The sequence below is a fragment of the Molothrus aeneus genome, chromosome 9 (genome assembly GCF_037042795.1).
Source record: "Molothrus aeneus isolate 106 chromosome 9, BPBGC_Maene_1.0, whole genome shotgun sequence".
NCBI lineage: Eukaryota > Metazoa > Chordata > Aves > Passeriformes > Icteridae > Molothrus > Molothrus aeneus.
The window spans coordinates 29,644,515-29,667,717 of NC_089654.1; the positions used below are offsets into that span (position 1 = coordinate 29,644,515).

A 23,203-nucleotide genomic window follows, 5' to 3' on the forward strand; every position below is an offset into this window, starting at 1 on the left:
GAGCCTGGCAGACTCTGTCCCTTCCACTCCTCTGTTCCTCTCTGTTCCCAGCCTTGTATTTATGGAAAAGAATCCATCACAGTCATCCTGGAGCACCACAGAAGGTGCTGGGCAGTAGCTGCCAGGAGCACAGGGTGGCAAAGCAGCTTTCAGGTGATCCTTGAACTGCAGTCACTGTGCTCACACGTTCTGTCAAGTGCAAACAGCTCATCCAGAGTTCTGATTCCCAGCCCTGCTCCCGTCCTGCATTTCGTATTTTTGGATGACACATAAAATAACTGCTGGTGGAACAGTTGCTGTTGAAATAGCCAAGTGCTGACTAATCTGGAAGAAGAATCTGGGAGTTGCTGTCTTTTTCTAAGGGGAGAATATTTTCTTGGCCCCACACAAGGCTGGAGATTATCCCCTTTGCAGCAGCCTGCATGGATTGTAATAGAATAGCTTCTCTCCCAAGTTATGCTGAATCTGAGCCATCCCAAGGTTATTTGCCATCTTAATTTCTTTTCAATCATGCCTTGTATATTGAGGTAGAAGGCAGAGGAGGTTGGGAGTGTTATCATACCTGTATAAATTAAATTTCCATGGTCTTTTGACATTGCTGAATGTCTGTCATGCCCAAGTAGGTGCTTTGGTCTTTAGATTGCTTGTCCTTGCAGACTCTTAAATCTATGAGCACCTTGCATGTGAATCACGTTCCCTTTGAAGATCTGCAGCTCTGGGTTTGACATGGGAGTTTGATCACTGAAGGGTTTGAGCAGGATGTCTTGCTTCTTGCTGCCTGCTTTTAGACTGAAACACAAGGCTTTGAGCATGTATAACTCTTCTGGAATTCATATAGAAACAGATTAAAAATTGTTGTGAAGAGAGTGGCAGGATTTTTGACTGTTAAGACAAATCAACATGTATAATAATGCTCTGTTTGAGTGAATGCTCACTTGTGTTCCTGCCTGGTGATGAGCAGCAACTCTGCAAGTTCCTTCCAAGAACTTCTGGAGAAGTATCACAGTTAATTACTGGGTTCTTTCTCTCAAGGCCTGTTATTCTGGGGGAAGGAGGGAGGAGAGGAATGACCTGCTGCAAGAGCCCTGTAATTTACTGCTGCAGGAAGAATAGTGTAACTCTTGGTTTAAGGAATTCTCACTCTCCTCCTCTGAGCAGACTGTGTTCTGGTTTTGACAAACAAAAAATTCTTACTCTGTGTATTTAGTGTCTCTGGCTGCTGTGTTCATGATGGTTTTAATTGGAGAAAAAAGAAGCAAATTCCAGAAATACTGTACTGCAGTAACTGTAATTGTCTCAGTACTTGGCTTTGGGAGTGGGTGAGGTCATTGAGCTTCCCCAGTGGGGAAGGAGCTGCTGGTGGAAATTGTGTGTGTCTGTGGGCTTTGGGATTGGCTTTTTATTATTCATTTTCTAGTGAAATCATGGATGGTATTTACCATTTTAACAGTGTTTGATGTTAATTAAATGCTGACCCTCCTGATTTTTTGACATTCTTATTGAAGATACAGAAACACTTAAAAATTCCTGATGTTACATAAGGATAAGGTTTCTGGAGTTAATGCATTCCTTGGCATCCTGCAGAATTCTTAAATGAAACAGTGCTAATGGTGTTAAATACGCTGTCCACTCCTGCCCTGTGAACTCTGACTTCAGTCCTGGCTCCTGTTCAGGTTGTTTCACTTTTCTGTTGTTTTTCTCCACAGGCAGATTTTGAGGAGCGAACGGAAGGTACCGGACTCGATGAGTTTCCAGCGAAATGTCGGAAAAGTCAGGCCAGAGTACAAAAGCAAAGGATGGAAAAACAAAGTATGCAACACTCAGTCTGTTTAATACTTACAAGGGAAAGTCACTGGAAACTCAGAAAACCACAGGTGAGTAAGCTCTCTTTAGAGTTGCATTCTTGCAGTTTCATCATTACTGCAGTGCTAATTAAGAGTGCAGAGTATATGAGCACTTAAGCACAGCATGCTTTTCCATAACTGCTTGGTGCAGCAGTGAAATGGAGGGATTGTGGAAGGCAGCATTCATTAGAGCTTCTGCTTAGCTGTAAACAGGAGTGTCAATTCAGAGAGACAGCATTTGCAGCCTAGTAGGAAGTAGAATGTGGGTAAATAAAGATGTGCCATTCCCCAGCTGTGCATTTTACTGCATTTACATTTGCCATGCTGGAAGTGTTTAATTAAGGAAAAGGCAATGCTCACTTACAGCTCAGGGACTTGGATTTTTTGACAAACACTAGATAAAACTTACACCCTGATATCTTGAAAAAGGTGACTGTGAGCCTGCTTTTTCATGAGTCATTGAATGGAGAACCAGGGGGACATGATGTTCTGAAGGTTTTGAACTTGACAAAGTTGCCTAAATTGTTTGTAGAAGAGAAAAAGAGTGCCCAAGCTTGTTGAAGGTTGCCACAATATTGTTTTTTACCCAGGGCAGTAACTTGTGCTTGTTCCCTGAGTTAGGTGCTTGGTAGGTTGAATGTCCTGTGGAGTGCATTAGCTTTGTACTTGTGGTCTGGAGTAAATACAGTTTGTAGGAATGTTTTTGCAAGGGCAGCGTCTGCCAGCTGAAATTTGCAGCAATAAGGAAATGGGCCAGACCCATAGGGGTATTCCTGGACTCATCAATGTACATTAAGCTCCAGGAGAGCAAGAGAATAATGCTTGACATTAGCATCATGTTGTAAATGGCTTCTTTAGCTTTCTGTCACTGAATGTTATATATAAAGGTGGGGCCATATATCCTTTTTAATATCTGGAATAGGCATAATGACTCACTCCTCAAAAAGTACTCAGGTCTTCCCAAACCATGTGTTTTCAGTTCCTTTTTTTAAATAATAAATTCTCAAGCATTTAAAATTTTTAATTCTTAACACTCTTAAATTTTTCTGACTTTCTTACAAAACATTTTTATGTAGCTCTGCCTAAACAGAGTTGTTAACTTGCACTTTCTGTTCTGGCACACAGTTGCTGCACGCCATGGATTGCAGAGTCTTGGAAAAGTTGCTATTTCCAGGAGGATGCCTCCCCCAGCTAATCTGCCCAGCCTCAAAGCAGAGAACAAAGGCAACGACCCCAATGTGAACATTGTGCCTAAGGATGGCACAGGATGGGCTTCAAAACAAGAACAGCACGAAGAAGAGAAGTGAGTTTTCACCTTTTTTTGCACTGACAATTAGAAGTGACAATTCTAGATACTCTATTTCTTCTGCAGTTCTGCAGCCAAATAGAGAAACTTTTCTCCTTTAAGCTTTTACAGGATTTCTGTGGAATAAAAACAAACAAACCACAAACAAACAAACAAACAAAAAAAAAAACCCTCTAGCTTGGTTTGCAGGGCCATTTCTCTCAGGATTGCCCAAAACTTGAGATTGGCAGGACCTGGGAAGAAATTGGCTACACTGGATTGTTCTCAGTGTAGCTATCAGAGAGGAAATAGCACACTATTAATTTCTGTGAGGCAGAATCTTGCTAGCAGAAGGATAGTTTAAAAAAAAAAAAAACTTGCACAAAAAAACCTCCTTACATTTAAGTTGAAAATTATCTGCTATAAATTCCATGTGAGGGGAAGAATATTTCCTTGGACATGTAAATTTTGATGTCTGCTGACAGGAAATACTACAGCATGTTTTTGTAAGATCAGTGTCATCACCTTAAATAAAATTCTCTTGAAACCCCAAGGAGCACAGCAGGAAAATTAGAGAATAGCTTGCAAGTTCATGAGTATGTAAAAATCAGCTTAATTTGCTTGTGCTGATGTATGGCAGAGGAAACTCAAAAATTCTTGGTTTGCATATGTTTGTTTAAGTCTCTGCTTTATTTTCCTAATGGTTTTAATATTTGTACTTTAATTTTTTTTGCTGGAATGCCATAAATTCTAAAGACTTTCAATTTTTTTTTTATCTTGAGCTCTACGCTATTGTTTCAGACTCCTCCAATATGTGAAATAAACAAGACAGAAGTTGTGGCAATGTTGGTGCACTGTTGTATATCTTGTGTGATACAAATTTCCCATGCTCAGTGCATGATTTGTTTCACACTTGTACAGCTAAAGAAAATAGGATGAAAGGATCATAGAATCTTAGAAAATGCTGACTTGGGAGAGACCCATCAGGGTCATGGAGTCCAACTCCTGGTCCTGCACAGGAAGAAATAAAATAGAAATTGAAACTTTTCAGTTTCTAATTGGAAAGTATTTTAAAGCAGTTCTTTTTTGCCATGTAAGCCTAAAATAGGATGTGATTCTCACTGTTTAAGTAGAAGCAAGGTTTAAGTGTTAATTCTTTTCATACAAATTGCTCTGGAAAACACTGGAATTTAGGGACAGTGGTTGTATGTTCCTAGTGCTTGTTAAAGTAAAAGATGAGGTTTAAAGGTTTCCTTCCTCATCTTTCTCTCCCTTTATTTTTCTTTGTATACATTCCTACATTTAAATACCAATTTTAGGCATCTCCCTAAAAAGCTGATAGACTTCAGGGATATAGTGTTGTATTTAGCCTTTTATTTTAAACTTTTGAAACTGCAGAGTCCCAGTTTTCTGCCCTGGGTTTTCTTTGGTATTTTAACAACATCTCCCTGTGCTTCAAGGTCACACTGTGCCCTGTTAAATCTGTGTTGAGCTTGTTTGACTAAAGCAGGCCTTTGCATGGCCATGTGCTAGGAGATACCAGACCATGTGTTAGGAGATTCTGTTTACAAACAAATGAGTAACTGTCCCTTATCTGCAACTGGAAGCTGTTTGTATTTCCCTATGTATTACTCTGATAAGGGCCTCAGAATCCAGATAAAACTAGTGAGGGAGAGATTCATTCCCAAGAACAGGTGTGTATGCCCAGGCCATGAGGAAATTGTCCAAAATTTGGAATATCTGATGTGTTTGCTCAGATCTCAAGATCATTTGTTTGACTACTGCTGTGTTTGTGATATTTAGACTTGAAATGCTGCAGTTTACATGTGAAGTGTTTTATTGTTCCTCTCAGAAGTGTTGCAGATAAAGGTTACATCTTGATAACAGCTTGCTTTAGTTTAATTCGTTTTCTCTTGTATCATTGCATTGGAGTTCACATGGATTTGTTATTCCCTGTAATTATGAAAATTAATTACTTTACTGCTTTCTTGAGTTGCCACTCATTCTGTGGGTATTGCTTCAGTCTCTTTCCTGGATAGTGCAGGATGTTGTGTAGTGATTTGATAAATTTAGCTGAGTTCTTTCACTCATCCATATTTGCAGGGCAGTGCTTAGCTAATTCAAATTCTAAATGGGCTTGTATTTGAAACAGGAGAAATGCAAGGAGTAGTTTCTTTCACAGTCTTGTTCCTTGTTTCACTTGTGTCACAAAGTTCAGCCATGTAAGTCATAAATTTCCCAAAGCCTGCTTAGAAAATGTGCAGCTGTAAGAAATGCAAGTGCAAAACAGAAAAAAATGAGAACTGGGTTTTTTCCCTAGATTGTAATACTCTCTTGGAACATGAAAGTTGCATTTTGTTATCCCCATGAGAAGCTGTGTGTTTCTGCCAGCAGTGATCTTTTTGATGGCATTTGTTTCTCTGTCAGTTCTGAGAGTCCTGTGGAGTTGCATGGGTTGATCACTGCAGAACCCAAATGGAACTGATTTCTGAGTGATAGTCCTCAGCAATTTAGGATCACTTTAGGATCTACTTGAAGCATTTATAGTTGTTTCTTTTCAGTGAAGTGGCATGGTACCACACTGCTTCTCTCTTCACTGGTGTACAAGTGATTCTAGACTACAGGATTTGCCCCAGAGTTGCTGTTTTATCAAAAGTTCTTACTAAGGAGCTAAGGAGTCTTAGTTGGTTTTAGACACTAATGCTTTGAGTCTTAAGTTACCTGAATAGGCAGGTTTCAGAAATAGCCTTTATTGAAGGAGGTTGAACAATATGAGTGAATCTGCAGACTAGAAAGGGCTTGTGTCTGGGCTTTTTACCCTGGACAAAAAGAGTGCTTGTGCCTCTTCATTGTTAAGATGGTGGGACTGAGCCCATTTCTTAAGACTTAATGTTCTAAGCTTCAGTTCATGATACCCATAGAATTTTTCATGATATCTTTAGCTTTCCTTATCAGTTCCTTTTATTTGGGAATTCCTGACATGTATTTGACTTCTTTCTCTCAGTTCATGGTGGTCTTGAACTGCTTTCCTCTGTTAACTCCCAAGGCAAGAGAACATTAATTCAGATTATTGCCTTTGATGGTTGGAGATGGATTGGTTTTTTTGATTGTCCAATACAATTCTTTAAAAGCTGTAATTCAGTTCATGCCTGGCTGCATTTTCTGCCCAGCCATTTTCATTCATTCCTCTCCTCTTTGGGAAATAGAATCTTGAAATAATTAGTTAATTTAGTCAATTTTTTAACTGTTACTATAACAACTCCTTTTATGTAAGAAAATGCTTTTCCTGAGGAAGAGTAGTTATTGGTTGTTCAGCTGCACAGCTCCCCTGTTTTATTCCCTTGTTTGCAGAAGCCATCCTGGCACTGTTATTGTGTGCTCACCCTCTTGTATTCACAAGTGCTTTCCTCTCCTTGCAGGCAGCCAGACGTGCCGCAGACCCAGCCAAAGCCTGCTGTTCCTGCTCCTCCAGAAGCAGCTCCTGTTGCCAAATCCTGGGCCAACACCAAGCCAGGACAAGATGGTGAGTGCTGCTCAGGTTCTGCACTGCACACCAGGCTGGGAGAGACCCCCACACTCAGCAGCCCCTTCAGGCTTGGCCAGGCCAGTTGGGACTGGGGAAAGTCGTGGGAGCAACATTCCAGGCTGGGAAATGAGCCCATCCCAGCCACTGCATTCATCAGCAGGTCTGGCTCACTTCTACAAGCTTGGTGTAGTCACCTCTTTTGAATTGACAGGGAAGTGATGGTGGCAGCATAAAATCTTCAGTGTGGCTGTGGTGAGGAGGGCAAATCACAGTCACTTCTAATACAAACAATTTTGGCACGGGAAGGAGAGATGTAAACAGTTGGTGGTCATTCTGATCATAGTTTTGGATCATTTGGTGCAAAGTATGTGTAGTTTTGCTTCTGTTTAAACATGTGAAATAGCAGTACTTTTCCCTTCATTTTATAAGTTACTTGGTTATTTTAGTATCAAAATGATTGCGTTAAAGTAGTTTTCTTTCTGGGAAAAACATTGAAGGTGTGTTTTGAGGGTTATTTAATATAATTGGATGAAAGGATGGAAAATTGTTTCCATCAGTGTGACTCTCAGCTTGAGTGTTTTTATTACAGATGTAAGTTCAGAACTAAATCTTCTTTTAAAATGCTTGTAGAGTGAGAGGTTACTTTAAATTCCTCTGTCCCCATTATGATAAATAACCTGCAATGTGTTTGATTCCTTAAGTTTGAGACTTGTGAGCTTTCCGTGTCTATAAAATGGAGTTTAGGTTTTCCAGCTGAAGAATTGAGTTCTTCAAATAATAAAATATTAATAGCATGGGGGTAATTTCTTACATATTATATGGAGTTCATTAACATCATATATTTAATGATTTTTTGCACTGAGAATTAGAAGTGACAATTCTAAATACTCCATTTCTTGCTGCTTAATGTTCAGTGCTCTTCTGTCAAATATAGCAACTTTTCTCCTTTAAGCTTTTATAGGATTTCTGTGCAATTAAAAACCAAGAATGAACACTGATGCAAAGTGATCTGCATAGCAGCCTTCCTGCAGAAGCTGATAAGATCATCTCCATGACACAGGAAATAATGATTGGGCTCAGTAGCTTCCAAATGCATTTAGCTAATTATTTCATAGTTACCATGGCAGCTTGTGTGCCAAGCCCAGATGGCACCCTCATTTCATTCAATTAATGCAGCACTGGGTTTGCAGTTTCAGGCTTTCAGGAAGCAGCACTGGTTGTGAATTGGCAGCAGCTGCTTGCTGTCCTGGGTTTGGAACCCAGGCTCCACCTGTTGTGCTCCTGCTCTCCTGAGCTGCACTTGGCTCTCAGACCTTGCTGTTTTCCAGCACTCACTCAGCCTCGCGCTCTTGTAAAACTTGAGTGAGGCAAGGCTCAACCTTGCTCTGATCCTCTTGGTGGCCATGGAGAAGGGAAAGACTTGTAAAATGTAACAGCAGTGTGTATTTTTCAGCCCATGCTTCAGCTAAAATTTGGAGTAAATTGCTACCAAAATATCTTTTAACTTTTTTCTGAACTGCTGGTTGCCAGTCTGGCTTTTTCAGGTTTCTAGCTTAAACACAGTCAAGGAGAGCTCTGATTTTGTTACTTTGCCATTAAAATGTTGCTCACTGGGTAGGCTTGAGCAGGAAGCATTTTTCCAGATTCATAAAACTCAGGAATGTTGCATGCCACAGGATCTCAGAAGGGGCTCCCTTGCCTGGCAGGTCATCTGGTCAGTGGGACTGCTTTTCTTTCCCCTTGAGTAAGTCACTGCATGTGGCTGCTTGGGAACAGCTACAGTCCAGTGTCCTTTAAGAAAAACAAATTAATGTGGTCTGTAGTATGTGAAGTCAGAATGAAAATTGAAAGAGTTTAAGGAAATTTGTAGACCCAGGGGTAAATACTGGTATTTGCTGACATGCCTTTACACAGCACAGAGTAAGGAATTTATCTTGTGTTTAACTCTTTAAAAAACCCAACCAAATGAAAGCCCTCTGACATCCCTGCATTTTATCTTTGTGAATGATTCTGTCAGAGACTGGAGAGAACAGAAGTTCTTGTAGTTGTTAAAAAAAGCCATTAGTCAGGATTGGGAGGTTTTGGACCCCATATATTCAGATCCTTGTTTGTGAGTTTGCCCTCTCCCACAATCCATGTACCACATCCCTTACAGTGGTCAGTAGCAGAGACAGGTACAGGAACAGGCTGTTATTCACACTGTTGGAATGGAAGTCTGCACTCAGGTTATTGGTGATTTGGCACAGGAATGCTGCTGGTCTAATAGGTCACTATACGTTGTGTGTATGGGGAGGAAACTGATGCAAAGCAGATGCCAACAGAACCTTCTGACAAGGAAAACCTATATATGTGGCTTCCGTGCTATGTGCAACAGAAGTCTTGAATTCCAAGCTTGAGTGTGATGTCAAGGGTTTTAGAAATCAAAGAATGTTGTTCTGATATTTTTTTCATAGTGTAAAAGCTGTGGCCTTTTAAAGTCCTGGAGATTGTGTACTAGAACAATAATTATTAATAGATTTGCAATTACACACTTGCCCATTCTTGGGTGGACTATAGTTTTAGAGTGAAAAGAGGGAAATTTTTGTCTGGAAGGAGTGGGGAAAAGTGTTACAGAGCTGAGGAACTCCAGGTACTCCCAGGGCTAAGTCTTGTCCCGTTGTCAATTGTTGCTCTCTAGTATTTCTGGATTTTTCTCAGCCTCAGCAGCTGTCATAGCTGGTCCAGTAAATTTAACAATTTTGGAACCCTTTATATTGCCAGTAAATGACTGTGGCTTTAACACTTCATGGTTTTTATTTTAAAGCTTTCTATGTTCACTCCTAAAGGATGATCAGGCTTCTGTTGCTTTCTGAAGTGTTTTGACTGCAGCAGGTTGTGACTCTGTGAATATCTTGCTGTGCAGGCCCACCTCTTCCAATCAATAGTTATTTCCAGCAAGAATTCCCCAGTCTGCCGGCAGCTGGGGATCAGGAGAAGTCAGGCAAGGATAAGGATGCAGCTGAAGATGGATCAGGAGCCAACCTACGACCACAGAGTAAGTGTGAGCTACAAATTGTTGTGAAATTGGTTTGTGTGGAACTTACTACTTGTGCCCTGTACAAAAGAAGTAGATGAATATGTTGTTTCCATCAGCACACTGCTAAACAGAAGAAGTGGATATTTGGGGCTTTTTTTCTGCTTTTCTGTGTATCTGGTGTGTGGAAAATGTGTTTAATCACTTCCCATTTTCCCAGTGTACTCAGTACTGTAGTTGTGCTCTGAGGAGCATTTTTAGTTGCACAATACTGTCATTTTCTTACTTCAGTTGCTAATGTCACAGCAGGTGGGATACCTCTTTAAAGAGCTCTCCTAGAATTAATTAATTACACAAATGGTGATCAGGGCTGGCCTTAAGTTGTTCGTACTCCTAAGAGTGGAGCCTGAAGATTCCTGAAGAGGAAGTTCAGTCTACAGCATGCCAAAAGAGTGGGTTGTGCCTTTAAAGGCATCTTCAGCTCCTGGATGCAGTGCTCTGACCAGCTGGACCTGTTTCAGCAGTGGGGGATTAGATCTGGTGAAAACAACTATAACACCTTACATCTCTCAGGAAAGTAATGTGTATTTCTTCCCCAGACCACTTTAATGGGAAGTGGTAACAAGCACTTTAATGTGCTTGTTACCAGTGGAAAACAAAGTTCCTTTCTCCCTCAGAAGTTTGGTTTTGATGAGGGTTGATGGACTAGATGTGCTGTCCTGTGCCAGTGATAGGCACTTTAGAAAGGAGTCTGTAACTCCTTTCCTTGTTACAGGTCTTGGTTTTCCTTGATTGGTTTGTCAGGTCCTGCAGACCAAGGCCTTGTGCCTGTTCATGTCTTGTCTTGATTTTGATCTAAAGAAGAAATTGTCAGGAGAAGGGAGAGGTGTCCAGCCCCAAATGAGAGCAGCTCTGTGTCTGTGCAGCCTCCTGCAGGCAGTTACAGTTTTGGTCAGCACTGTACATGCTATATTAAGCCCTTCTTTCCTGTCTGACAGCAGAAAGCTAAATGAACTTGGCAAGTAGTCAGTCCCCCTTTAGCAGCTGTGCTTCCCAGCAAAGATAAGTGCAAGAACTGTAATGGATACTTAGGAGCAGAGTTTAACTCTGCTTAAAGGTTTGTGTCCCTAAAGGAACATAATTTACAGTGTGTGTCTCTGAATTTTTGTCTCCATTGATCTGAGCACTGCTGCTAAGTTTACCCTGGTGGATTTTTTTGTTTTAACCCGTGCTCTGCAGGCAGAAACTCCTAAAAGAATGGAGTGCCTGGCACAAATAAGTCATTAAAATCTCTGACTTTTCCTGGACAGTTAGGTAGACATTCACACCAGAAGTACAACCCTTATCACTTTCATTCCATTCTTATCAGTCAGAGATGCAAACCAGACTATACCTGTCTTCATCTGGATACATTCTGTGCATTACCTTTCTTTTTGAGCTGCTTGAGAATTTCCTTATAGGATTTTGCTGCTTAGGAACCTTGATCTTTGCCTTGACAGCATCTTCACACTGAGTCAACAGTGGCCCACTTAGTACAGCTGAATCTGTTTTCTTTCTTGTGCTATAATCAGTATCCTTCCAAAATTGCACTGTGTTTTGGAAGGTAGAATGGGACAACTAGAGCAGTCCATAAATTTAGCTCTGACCCTTGAGGAACACAGCTGGACCTAGGGCTGAAGAGGATCAGGAGCAGCTTCTGTTGATTCTTGAGTGGCCAGTGCTTGTTGCAGTAGCAGATAGGAACATGCATCTGCTGTGTCACCAAGGGCTGCGTGGGAACAACGTGTTCTCACCATCCCTGGCTGGAAATCTGCAATTTAAAGTCTATTTCTGGCTTTTTGTGTGCTGATTCTGTCCATGCAGATGCTACTGATTGGAGGGATGGGGGTAATAAGAACAACTCTCCTGCTTCTCTAACAGATCAAGAAGCTAAGGGACAAGAAGATGGCAGTGCTACACCAGCAGAACAGAATGATGGCCAGAAGGCAGGAGACAAGAGGGATGTGAGGTTGCCCCAGGTCCCTCAGCCCAAGCTGAATGGCCAGCAGCAGCCACCCATCTCATCCCAGTACAGAGCAATGATGCCTCCTTATGTGAGTGATGGTTGCATGAACCCTTTTTAAGCAGCAGGGATTGGGTTTTGGCTAGTGGGATTTTCTTAGGCCCCTTTCTGTCCCCTCCATGGAATTGTTATCAGTTCTGCTGGAAGGGCAGGACTGAAAGCCAGCACAGGATGTGGCTCATGGAGTTTGAACTTGTCAGGGGTTGATTAACACTTCCAGGCGCTTCCCCTTGGGGACCTGATGTCACCCACTTGAGGTATTAAGCCAACTTGAGTGGAGAGTTTCACTTTATTTCCATTACTTCTTTTGATGGTCTCAATGTACTTAATGCAGTAATACTTTTTAATGAGTGGCTCCTGTTTTTAATCCCTTTTTAGATGTTTAATCAGTATCCCAGAATGGCATATCCTCCCTCCATGCAAGGTCCAACAAGATTTCCTAATTCTGAGCCTAGCAGGTAAGAAACCTAAAAATGGTTGTGGTTTCTGTATGGATATGAACTCTGTGACTTAATTTCAAAAAAGAAATCATTTGCACTGAGTATCTCAATGGTGATTATACCCTTGATAAGAACTGACACTGGTCAGCCTCCCAAGTTTTGCTTGTGTGGAGCAGTGTCATGGGGTGTCTGGAGTTTCAGAGCTCAGCTGGAAAACTTGAGGCAATTCTGCATATTACAGGGATTATGATTGTGAAGAGCAGGAGTCACTTGCAGGAACATCTTTGAAAATTAAACCAGTATTTTGCCCATAAAAAGACTTTTCCATTGTTACAGTGAAAGTAATCAACTCCTGGTTGTCAACTTTGATGCTTTCCAATTAAAGTTTAGCTCTAATGCACTATAAAACTAATTTTCCACATTTCTGTGTGTTTTTCCATAGTGTGGGATAGCTGGGCACATGGAAGAGTAATTATTTGAATTCTGGTAGACACACAGTGCATGAGAGTTCACTGTGCTTGAAACAACACTGCTGTATATTTCAAATAATGATCATACAAGCTGACCTTTTCTCTGTCGCTTGTGGATAAGTAGTGACAGTGGCTTTTGTTTCTGTCATTTTTTAGAGGCCCAAGGGGAAGAGGCCCACCCTCATGGTGCTCAGAACCTATTGAACGCCCGTCCATCCTCAGTGCTAGTGAACTCAAAGAGCTTGATAAATTTGATAATCTGGATGCTGAGGCTGATGAAGGCTGGGCAGGTAAGAACATCAGATTAATGGGCTGTTATTTGTATGCTGAATGTTTCTGAAAGGTTAATTGAACTTTTGTTTATGCATCAGGTGCTCAGAGTGAAGTGGATTACACTGAGCAGTTGAATTTCAGTGATGATGATGAGCAAGGAAGCAGTCAGAAGGAGAAGGAAAGCGGGTGAGTTGGTGCTGCCAATTAGATGGGAAATGTCACTTAACTAGATTTTGGAAAGATTAATGAAATTAGTGCAAATACTCATTCCAGTAGCACTAATTCCAGTAATTTAATGCTGTATTCAATTGCATAACTGCCTGCAGACTCCAGGCAGCTGGGTGTGGAGTAGAAATTATCCTGACTAAGAAATGCTGAGGCTAGGAGATAAATCACCAAATACCTGTGTGGAGTATGCATTCTGTTTTTCTTATTTCTTTGCACATAGTGATGAACAAACACCATCAAAAGATTCCCAGAGTCCTGATGGCCAGAAGGAAACTGAAGAACAGACAAATGCCAAGTCTACCACCCAGGTTTCCACAGCAGCAGCCAAAGGGTCTTACAGCAAAAGCTCTCAGCTTGATCAGGTTTGTGTGCTCTTCTCTTGAGCTCCTGTGACAGCAGCCTTGTCAGGAGAGCTCCGACTCAGGTGTCTTTCCAAACTGTCAGGTCAATTAAGGTTATGAACATGAGGGAAGGCATTAGCTGCTGAAAGCATTATCTGAGCTCTGCTAACTGATCAGGTGCTGCTCAGACAACTTAGCTGCCCCTGGTTGCAGCACAAAAATAGCCTGGCTTTATGCAGTGTGTCCTGCCCCACAGCCCTGAGGGGGCAGAGCTCTTCATCAGGCACTGGGGCTCAGCTGACAGGCTCCATACTCTGTGTGTCCATCCCTGGAACTGGATGAAGCCATTCTGCTGTTTATCAGGTTTTCCAGTGGATAAATAGCCCACAGATTTTTCATGGGTGTGGGGATGTTTTTTTAGTATCACAGTCCACTTTGTGCAGTGCAGCTTAGCTGTAATGTGAGTTCACTTCTCACACTAATGGATTTTATACAGCCCATGTAGAATTCATCATCTCAGCCATTTTTTGTTTCCTCTAGTAGAGGAATATTGCCATCCACCTCAATTTATCCCTGCTACAGCCCTATTTCCCCCCTCCCCTCCCCCAGGAAAAGCTGCTGTTGGTTTTGAAAATTTCCCAGAAGTATTTTCTCTTGACACCAGTAATAATGAAGATGGGAAGTCTGAGAGCAGTTTTACTTGCACTTTCTCTCTGTATTAAAGATCACACTGTTCTTTAAGGTTTGATGCTACATTGAATCTAAGGAAACATGAACTTAAATTGTTCAGCTCTCAGTACATAAAAGTGAAAATGTTTTTGCCCTTGTTTCACGTGTAGATTTGTGTTGAATGCAGATGCCTTGTTAGATGGAGTATCTTAATGCAGTAGAAAAGAGTAAATCTAGAATTTTTCAGCTTGTCTGTGGTTAGAAGCTTGTTTAACCTTGGTACTGTGCTTGATCCAACAGGATCGAGGTCCACCACAGCCTTCTATACATGAAAGAGGTGGCCCTGCTCTTCCTCCAAAATCTATCCTACCACCGGTAAGAAAGATTAGAATTGTCCTCATTTCCTTGAGTTAAATTCTTTAAGGCTGTGGTAGAGGGATTTAGACTAAGAAAAGTAAAAATATGCTTCACATAATGATAAAACTTTCCTTTACCAAGTAAAATGATTGTAGTGCCTGGGGCTGGTAGGAATGGGACCCCAACACAGCCATGCTGCAGTTGTGTAAAGCTGCCCCATCTTGTAAGTGCCATATGAAATGTAGAAGAATTTCAGGAGCTTTCAGTTATCCAGCCCCACTTGGGAACTGGAGAGGACGGGAGCAGGGGAACAGTGCTGGAGGGATGGCTGCCAACACAGATGAGGAGATGAGTCCCAAATGAAATGTGAACTAAAATCTCTCTTATCCTGAGCTACCTTGAAATTCTTAGCTCCTTGAGGGACTTCTGTCTGAGATTCAGAGCAGCCTCTAACCAAATCTAAAACATGTTTGTTATCTTTGCTGTCACTTTGCCTTGATGGTGGTGGGGAGGAGAGCAGACATGAGCCCAAGTGCTTCTCTACCTCTCCTTTCTGAGCCCAGGTTGTGAGAATCTGAACCAGAGCAGGAAGGTGGGGGCTGGCTTTTTCTTCCAAGTCCTACTTTTAAAGGATGCCATGCAGATACACCTGTGTTGACAAATAGTTAAAATGTAGTTAAAATTTCAGCTGGCTGCTTATGTAACATGTGTACAACCCGACTGATTTTCTTCCTGCAGCACCCTCCTCCCCCTGACCGGCAGATGGGAAGGCAGGGACCCTTTCCCCCTAAACCAGTGCCAGATGAAGATGAAATCTGGAAGCAGAGGAGGAGGCAGCAGTCAGAGATATCGGCCGCAGTGGAGCGAGCCCGTAAGCGGCGCGAGGAGGAAGAGAGGAGAATGGAAGAGCAGCGCAAAGCAGCTTGTGCTGAAAAGCTCAAACGGTTAAACGAGAAATTCGGCTGTGTGACAAAACCCTCCCGGGAAGACCCTCTGAAAGAAAGGGAGAGAGAGAGGGAGAGGGAAAGGGAGAGAGAGAGGGAACGGGAGAGGGAAAAGGAGAGGGAGCGGGAGAGGGAGCGAGAAAAAGAGAGGGAGAAGGAAAAGGAGAAAGAGAGGGAAAAGGAGAAGGAAAAGGAAAAAGAAGAAAAAGAAAAACTGGAGAAGGCAAAAGAACAAGAAGTGGAGAAAGAGAAAGAAAAAGAGGTGGAGAAAGAAGAGAAGGAGAATGAAAAAGAGAAAGAAGAGGAGAAACCAGCACATGAGGTTCCTGAGCCTGTAGAAACTGTGGCAACACCTGTAGTAGAAAAACAAGAAAGTGAAACCAAGAATAACAAGGAAGAAAAAGGTATGCTTGCACACAAGTAGGAGTTGTCCTTCTTAAAGCTGAGTCACAGAGCATAGCTGTTGTCTAGAAGTCTCATTTGCATACCTAATTAACCTAGTGCATCTAGACCAATTATTTTCTTGGCGCATTACAGCTGATAACTGTCCTTTGAGCTAAGCCTGTTTGCCCAGCTCATCAAAAGATTAGGGGAAAAATGGCTTCTGTGATTTAGGCTGGACTTTGAGGAATACAGAAAGAAAAGCAGGCTTTCTTCTCTTCCTAAAGAAGGGTCAGCCACCCATGTTGTTTAAAAAGCAGTGCAAATTATTTCAGCTATTCTGTTCTTTCACCAAGCCTAGAGAAGTAGACACAAAGGGCACCTATTTAAATGTGGTGCCTTTTTTGTACTGTAATTTGAATGCCATGAGAAAACTGTCAGACTGTGCTTGGTAAGGTTATATAAATTTAAGTGGATAAAATTGATTGTAAAACCAAACCTTACTTAATGAAAAAAAGTTGATCCAAATGCTATATGGTGTCATTGGTACAGCACTTCTTAAATCACGTAATAGCTGCAACCTGAATGCCAGTGCTTGATATCCCAATGAGTTTAAAAAGACAGAGGTGTATTAACAGCAGTTCTTCTGTTTTGAGGGGTTGTCCTTGACTTTTTGTGCCTTTACTGGTTTTGGAAACTGTGGACTTGAAAGAAAGGCATTTTAGAGCATTCTTTACCTGATATTCTGGTAAAATTGTCAGTTTTAAGATTGACTGTTGTCTCACATAGGTGGGGGTTTTGTTGGGTTTTTTTCAGAAGATCAAGCAGTCTTTGCTCGCCAAGACAGTGGTCGGAATGAGAAGGAGGTTTCACAGGTGACTCATGAGAATGAGCCAGACTCAGGATCCCAACCTCGTCCTGCTGTTTCCTCAGGCTATTCTAAGCAGTTCCAGAAGTCATTGCCACCAAGATTTCAGAGGCAGCAGGTAACAAAGCAGTTCATTAAAAGGAGGCACTTTTAAAAAATGCTGTGTTCTGCTTCATTCTGAAGAAGAAAGTGACCAAAGGAGTTTCAGAAATCCTGAATTTTTGCTTCCCAGCTTCTAGAAAATCATATTGGCAGGACTTGCTCTGCCTGAAACACTTTTTGTCACTTTAAGGTCTGGAAGTGAGCAGAAGGCTGGAGAGGCTTTGAAACTGGCCCACACTGGCATTGCCCTGGGCTTGCCTGTGGAGCCTCAAGTCTGATGCTTGATTATTTCTGCAGCTTTTCCTAAAAGGGTGTGACACACACATTTAACTTGGGTCCTGTGGTCTGAGGAGCACTTTGCATTAATGACATGCACAAAGTATGGGTTGTTCTGTGTCTCAGCTGCACACCAGTTAAACTGTAGCTATTGTAAGTTGCCCAGTCTGGTTTTCTCCCTTTTCTCCTACATCAACCTGATGCATGTTCACAATTAACTTTCAGAATACTTGCTGTCCTGGAGATAATTGTCCTTGTTGTTCCCAAAGATTATTAGAGCTGTGCTCAAGTCTTCATCTTATCAAAAAGTCCTGTAATGTTATAGTAGCCTCCTCGAGCCAGGTCTAATAAGCTCTCAGAGGCCTATAACACACCTAAGATAGCTCAGCTACTTTTGGAGGCATAGATATTAGCAGGATTGCTTCTGTTGCATTGTTGGAAACAAAAAAGTTTAATAAAAGGCAAAATAAGAAGCAGAGAAAAGCTAAGCTAAGTGTAGGATGTCTTTGCTCTTAGTAAAACGCCTCACAAAAACGATTAGTTTCTTTTGTTCACTTTTTCTAGTCAGTTGCCTAAGAAAGACTTTTTGGCTTCTGTCCAATTAACTGTCCTTATGTTTGAGGTGAAGTCCTTTAGGCCTATGAGATATCTTTTTCACCTAATCAAAAAGAAAAACTTCTAAGCTTCTTTCCTTTTGAAGAAGACAAAAACTAGTTTGTGTTGCTGTTGAGGCAGTCACGACATAAAGCAGAGACTACATGCAGTCTCAATTGGCAACACTTTATTATTGAACATGGTTGACTTCTATACACTTTTTAATTGTTTATGCTTTTTCTATCTTTACTATTGGCTACAATAAATCAACATAATACAATTGGTGAGAAGTTATAGTGACTTAACTAACTTTCTAAAAAAGGTTTCGTCTAGCTGCAAAGTTCTTTTATCTTTCTTCTCTCAGTCTCCTTGGTTACAGCTTTAAAGAGAGCTCTTTATCAGTTTCTTCTTACTTCTCAGTTTCTTCTCGCTCCTTTAGCTAACAAGCCTGCTGTTAGCCCCTTCCACAGTTTTGTCACTCCATCAGCAAGAAGCACACTCCTATACTGTAACACTGGTTTTTCATCTGCAGGAGCAAATGAAACAGCAGCAGTGGCAGCAGCAGCAGCAAGGTGTCCTTCCACAGTCTGCTCCCTCCCAGCCTTCCAGTGGCCCTGTCCCACCCCCCCAGCACAGACCCCTCTACCAGCCCATGCAGCCCCATCCCCAGCACTTGGCTTCCATGGGCTTCGACCCCCGCTGGCTCATGATGCAATCCTACATGGACCCACGCATGATGTCAGGAAGACCTGCCATGGATATGCCTCCTATTCATCCAGGTAAACCTGGAAATGGTTTTTTGGCTGTTGGACTTACTGATTTTGAGCTAGAATTCTTTCATTGACCACGCTTTGTTTCGTGAATTGGTGGGTTTTTAAGAAAAAATCAACATTATTTTATTGTTTGAGACAAAATAGATTGTAGGTATGTGTGACTAAAATTTTAGTCCTGTGAGAATGTATACCTTTGACTATAAAGTAAAATCCCAGCTGTCACACTGCAGGCATGTGAGTGACAGTTAAGATGATGGAGAATGTCTGCATAAGCCTTTCTTTGTTACAGACAGAAAGCTAGCAAGAGTTAGGTTGAACTGAGAAAAAGTGTATTTACCATTTGTGTTTCATTACCTCTTAACACTTGGCACTACTTTGCTTCCTAAAAAATCCCATGAAACTTTGCTATTTTTACATTACATATTAACAGCTCCAGTGTCGTAATAAATTTGTGGTTTCAGTCTCTTGACCCTAAAAAGTCCTTTTTAATTTGTGGAATGGCCATCTGATTTGCAGTTAGGAAAGCTGTTGGGCATAAACAATAGAAGTCTGTCATGTAATGTAATGAAGATACTTGCCCAACTAAAAGAGCAAGGGAAAGGGTATTCTCAGTGAGTGCAAGGAATGAATGGAGGAAATAGCAGGCTAAGCAGAGATAGTGAAAACTATAAAATTTCTTTGAAATGGTACAAAGTTTTTCAAGCTGGAATAATAGAGTATAAAAAACTGCCTGTGTGTACGCTCATCTTGAATTTTGCCATTCAGATGTTACAGCACAATCTTCATCCATGAGTTTACAGGTCCACAGGCTTGGTTCTTCCCATTATAGTGAAAGCAGACAGCTTTTTCCTTTTGTTGGGACATGGGATACAAGTGCTGCATGTGATTTAGTCAGTCTCAGGTCGTCTGGCAGGGAACAGACATTTGGTTTCAAAGGGAAGGAGATTGGAGGGGAGAGAACAGCATTCCTTGGTACCTCCTGACAGGCTTTGTTTGTATTGAGGTCGGTTTCTTTGCTAGTGTTAAATGTGTTTCAATTGCTGAACTTCACTGTGCCACAGGAATCATGCCTCCCAAGCCACTGATGAGAAGAGAGCAGCTGGAGGGCTCAGCAGCTGGCTCAGAGTCCTTTGAGCACATGGCTCGCTCTGCGAGGGAGCACAGCGTGCCGCTGTCAGAGCCACGCATGATGTGGGGCTCGGAGCCCTACCCCCACGCAGAATCTCAGCAGTCCACTTCTCCTCCCAAGGTCTTAGAAGAGCCTGAGGATTTGAGGTAAGCTTGAGTTGTGCCACTCTCCAAGTCACACAGGTTGTAAAATGCAGTTTTGACTGACTGGGTTGTAGCTTCACACAAAACTTGAAAGGAGGAGTTGTGACTGGGGGATGCAAAGTGCTTGGTGCTGTTGTACAAAACAGAAGACCCTGCTTTGTAGCAGGATGTAGAAAGACAATTTAGTCCTTGTTTAAGATCATTAGCCTAGATGAATGGTGATTGGCAGAATATTTTGAATTTGTAGTTTTGTAGAACATTTCTACAGTGTTCTCCTCCATTTGCACTCAGTTCTCCCCATTTTAGAGAACTTGTGTATTTGTTTCAAAAGTGGTGTGTTAAATACAAGTGGTTTAAAGCAAAAGTCCTTTTGGCCTTTGATCCATGGTGAATGGTCAGGATTTTCCTCTGCTTCTTAGAAGTATTCAGAAGTTCTTTTTATTCTGCTGCCATATGTATAATAGTTGGTAGCTCCATTAAAATTATTTCCTGTTCCTTCCTAGAAGCGACATGGATCCTTAATAGAAAATGATTTGATTTGAGTAATTATGTATGAATAAATTTTTCCCCCATATTCTAATACTCTTATTTGCTTTCTGCTTAGGTCTGAGGCACACTTGGAGCAAGAACGAGTTGCTGTCCCTGCCAGTGCTTATCCTGTAGAACACAACCAACTGGACTCTCATCCAAAGACAGAATTTTTCAGAGAATCGGGAGAGGTAGAGATACATAAGTTCCCAAGCAGGCCTTTGGAGGATGTACAACCTCTCCAAACTGACACACCTAGCACAGCAGTTAATTTTGAAGGAGTGAGTGAGAAGGTCACACGTAGTTCTCCAGAAGAATTGGTGCCTATGGGGGAAAGTCACTCTTCATTAAAGAGAAGCATTTCCCATGGTTCAAGCCACTCTCTAAAATCAGAAGACCAGAGGAGTGAAACAGCAGCAAATATCCCTAAATTAACTAACAGACCTATTGAGACAAAGGAGACAATTGAGAGACTTGAGATTAAACCGAAAAAAGAAATTTTGATCACTAATAGAACATCAGAAGGACCAAAACCTGAGAAAACTTTCAAACCTAAGTCTGAAACAAGATGGGGTCCTAGGCCAGGTTATGGCAGGCGAGACGAAGGTGGTGACAGACCAGTGAGAAGATCGGGTCCTATTAAGAAACCTGTGCTTAGGGACATGAAGGAAGAGCGTGAGCAGAGAGAAGAGCGCGAGCAGAGAAAGGAGAAGGAAGGAGAGAAGACAGCTAGTGAAAAACCAGGCAAGCCTGAAAAAAGTGACAAAAAGGAATCACCTCAAGTGCCACTGTCTCAGGCTGAGCCCGAGAGATCCACCTCCGGCAGCGCTCCTCTGGCTAAGAAGATAACCCAGGATGCTCCCCCAGCACCAGCAAGCCAGGAGAGCAGTCAGCCCGAGGCAGCAGCTAAAGCCGTGGTGCAGCCCCCTGCCCCTGCAGCCCAGCAGCAGCTCCCAGCTGCCCAGCCTGCCACTGCCCAGCTGCCCCCAGCCCTCCCGCAGCCCCCGGCCGCCCCGCCGGCCGCTCAGCCCCCGCCCCACACACAGCCCCCCGCGCCCCCCAGCAAGGAGGACAAACAGCCTGAGAAGGTGGTGAGCAAGGAGGTGGTGGAGAAACCACGCCTAGAAACCAGGCCAGTGAAAAGAGAGCCTGGCTTACCACCTAGGACATACTGGAAGGAGGCCAGGGATAGGGACTGGTTCCCAGATCAGGGATACAGAGGCAGAGGTCGGGGCGAGTATTATTCTAGGGGCCGTAGCTACAGGGGTTCTTACGGAGGACGTGGTCGGGGCAGTAGAGGCCATAACAGAGAGTACCCACACTACAGAGATCCTAAGCCTAGATCAGAGCATGTGCCTTCAGGGCCTGTTAGGCAAAGAGAAGAGAGTGAAACTCGTAGTGAGAGTTCTGACTTTGAAGTGATCCCGAAGCGGCGGCGCCAGCATGGCTCGGAGACAGATTCTGACAGCGAAGTGCACGAGAGCGCCAGTGACACCCTGCTCTCAGACAAAGACAGCAGCATCAAGGGCAAGCACCCGAAAAGAGAAGAAAGAGCTGATGGCAAGAAGCCTCCAAAGCCCCTGTCGTTCAAACCTGAGAACAATATCAGAGTAGACAACAGATCCCTAGAAAAAACATACATCAGAGATTATGAGAACAAGCCCAAACCAGGATTTCTTCCTAAAGGAGAGCCTTCCAGACGAGGCAGAGGGGGAATGTACAGGCGTGGTGGCAGGGATCCCGGGGGACGTCCTCCACGCCCATCCACAATAAGGAGACCAGCCTACAGGGACAATCAGTGGAACCCCAGGCAAACAGAGATCATTAAACCAGAAGATGGAGAGCCTCCAAGAAGAAATGAGCATTATGGTCCTATACCAATTGATAAAAGACCTCCAAAGTTTGAGAGGAAGTTTGATCCAAACAGAGAGAGGCCACGAAGACAGAGGCCTGCCCGGCCTCCACGGCAGGACAAGCCACCACGCTTCAGGCGCCTCAAGGAGAGAGAGGCTGCATCCAAGATCAGTGAGGTGGTGACCAGCTCCACAACCAGCACCACAGTTAATAATGCAGTTAATGAGCCCTCCAACCCTGCTCTGGATGTGTCAGGAAGTAAGACACCAGACTTGTCCAACCAGAATTCTTCAGACCAGGCAAATGAAGAGTGGGAAACCGCCTCGGAAAGCAGCGACTTCAACGAGAGACGGGAAAGGGATGAGAAGAAAACAGCAGATGCAGCAGCACAGGTTGCTGCAAAGGCAGGAGAAAATGCTGGAGCTCCAAAAAGGGAAATAGCCAAGAGAAGCTTCTCAAGTCAGCGGCCTGGGATAGACCGTCAGAACCGACGTGGCAACAATGGGCCAGCTAAGCCAGGGAGGAACTTCTCAGGGCCCCGGAGTGAAAGGCGGAGTGGTCCTCCTCCCAGAAGTGGAAAAAGAGGGTGGGTACCCAGCCTCTGGGAGGATGCACACGGGGTGGTGGTCTTCTGTTGTCCTCTTGTGGTTTGAAACCATAACCAGCTAGTTTAGATCTTTGGAGCAGTAGAAAAGACACTGATATGTGCACCTGTGGCTCTGTACTTTCTATTTTTTCTGTTTATGTACAGACACCTGGAGCCTGAAGCTGAGAGTGAGGTGTTCTTGTATGCACAATGCAAAAAAAGCCTAATTTTAAAAAATTGCATTGCTGTTTCTGAGCTGAGCTATGTTTCTTGAGATTTGGGTGCAAGCAGAAATGTTCATGTGAACAGGGTTGCAGTTAATATATAAATTGCTGCATTGCATTATAGATCAATCAGCTAACAGGTTGAGAGATGCTTACCATTTAGACTAAACTTCATTTTTCCATAAGCTTAATTTGATGGAAAATTTAGCAGGGCATTTGGTATTTCCCCAAAACAGCTTTTGCTGTTGAGCTTCTCATTAGGAGCTGAAAGTAAAAAGTCAGGACCCTACTAA

General features: G+C 42.7%; 1 protein-coding gene across 9 annotated transcripts in view; it reads left to right on the forward strand.

The window, feature by feature from the left end:
• Positions 1-23,203, forward strand: part of PRRC2C (proline rich coiled-coil 2C) — a 69,942-nt gene that overhangs the window by 14,174 nt on the left and 32,565 nt on the right. For 8 of the 9 annotated variants that reach the window (XM_066555236.1, XM_066555239.1, XM_066555238.1 and 5 more), the window contains exons 2-16: positions 1,707-1,874; positions 2,970-3,147; positions 6,549-6,652; positions 9,558-9,689; positions 11,589-11,761; positions 12,109-12,188; positions 12,797-12,930; positions 13,012-13,099; positions 13,362-13,503; positions 14,452-14,526; positions 15,247-15,856; positions 16,650-16,819; positions 18,206-18,452; positions 19,508-19,721; positions 20,323-22,686. In XM_066555236.1, the coding sequence (XP_066411333.1) occupies positions 1,760-1,874; positions 2,970-3,147; positions 6,549-6,652; positions 9,558-9,689; positions 11,589-11,761; positions 12,109-12,188; positions 12,797-12,930; positions 13,012-13,099; positions 13,362-13,503; positions 14,452-14,526; positions 15,247-15,856; positions 16,650-16,819; positions 18,206-18,452; positions 19,508-19,721; positions 20,323-22,686 (4,826 nt within the window). In that variant the 5' untranslated portion in view covers positions 1,707-1,759. The remainder of the gene's footprint in view (positions 1-1,706; positions 1,875-2,969; positions 3,148-6,548; positions 6,653-9,557; positions 9,690-11,588; positions 11,762-12,108; positions 12,189-12,796; positions 12,931-13,011; positions 13,100-13,361; positions 13,504-14,451; positions 14,527-15,246; positions 15,857-16,649; positions 16,820-18,205; positions 18,453-19,507; positions 19,722-20,322; positions 22,687-23,203) is intronic. The other variant, XM_066555237.1, reaches the window with a different exon arrangement.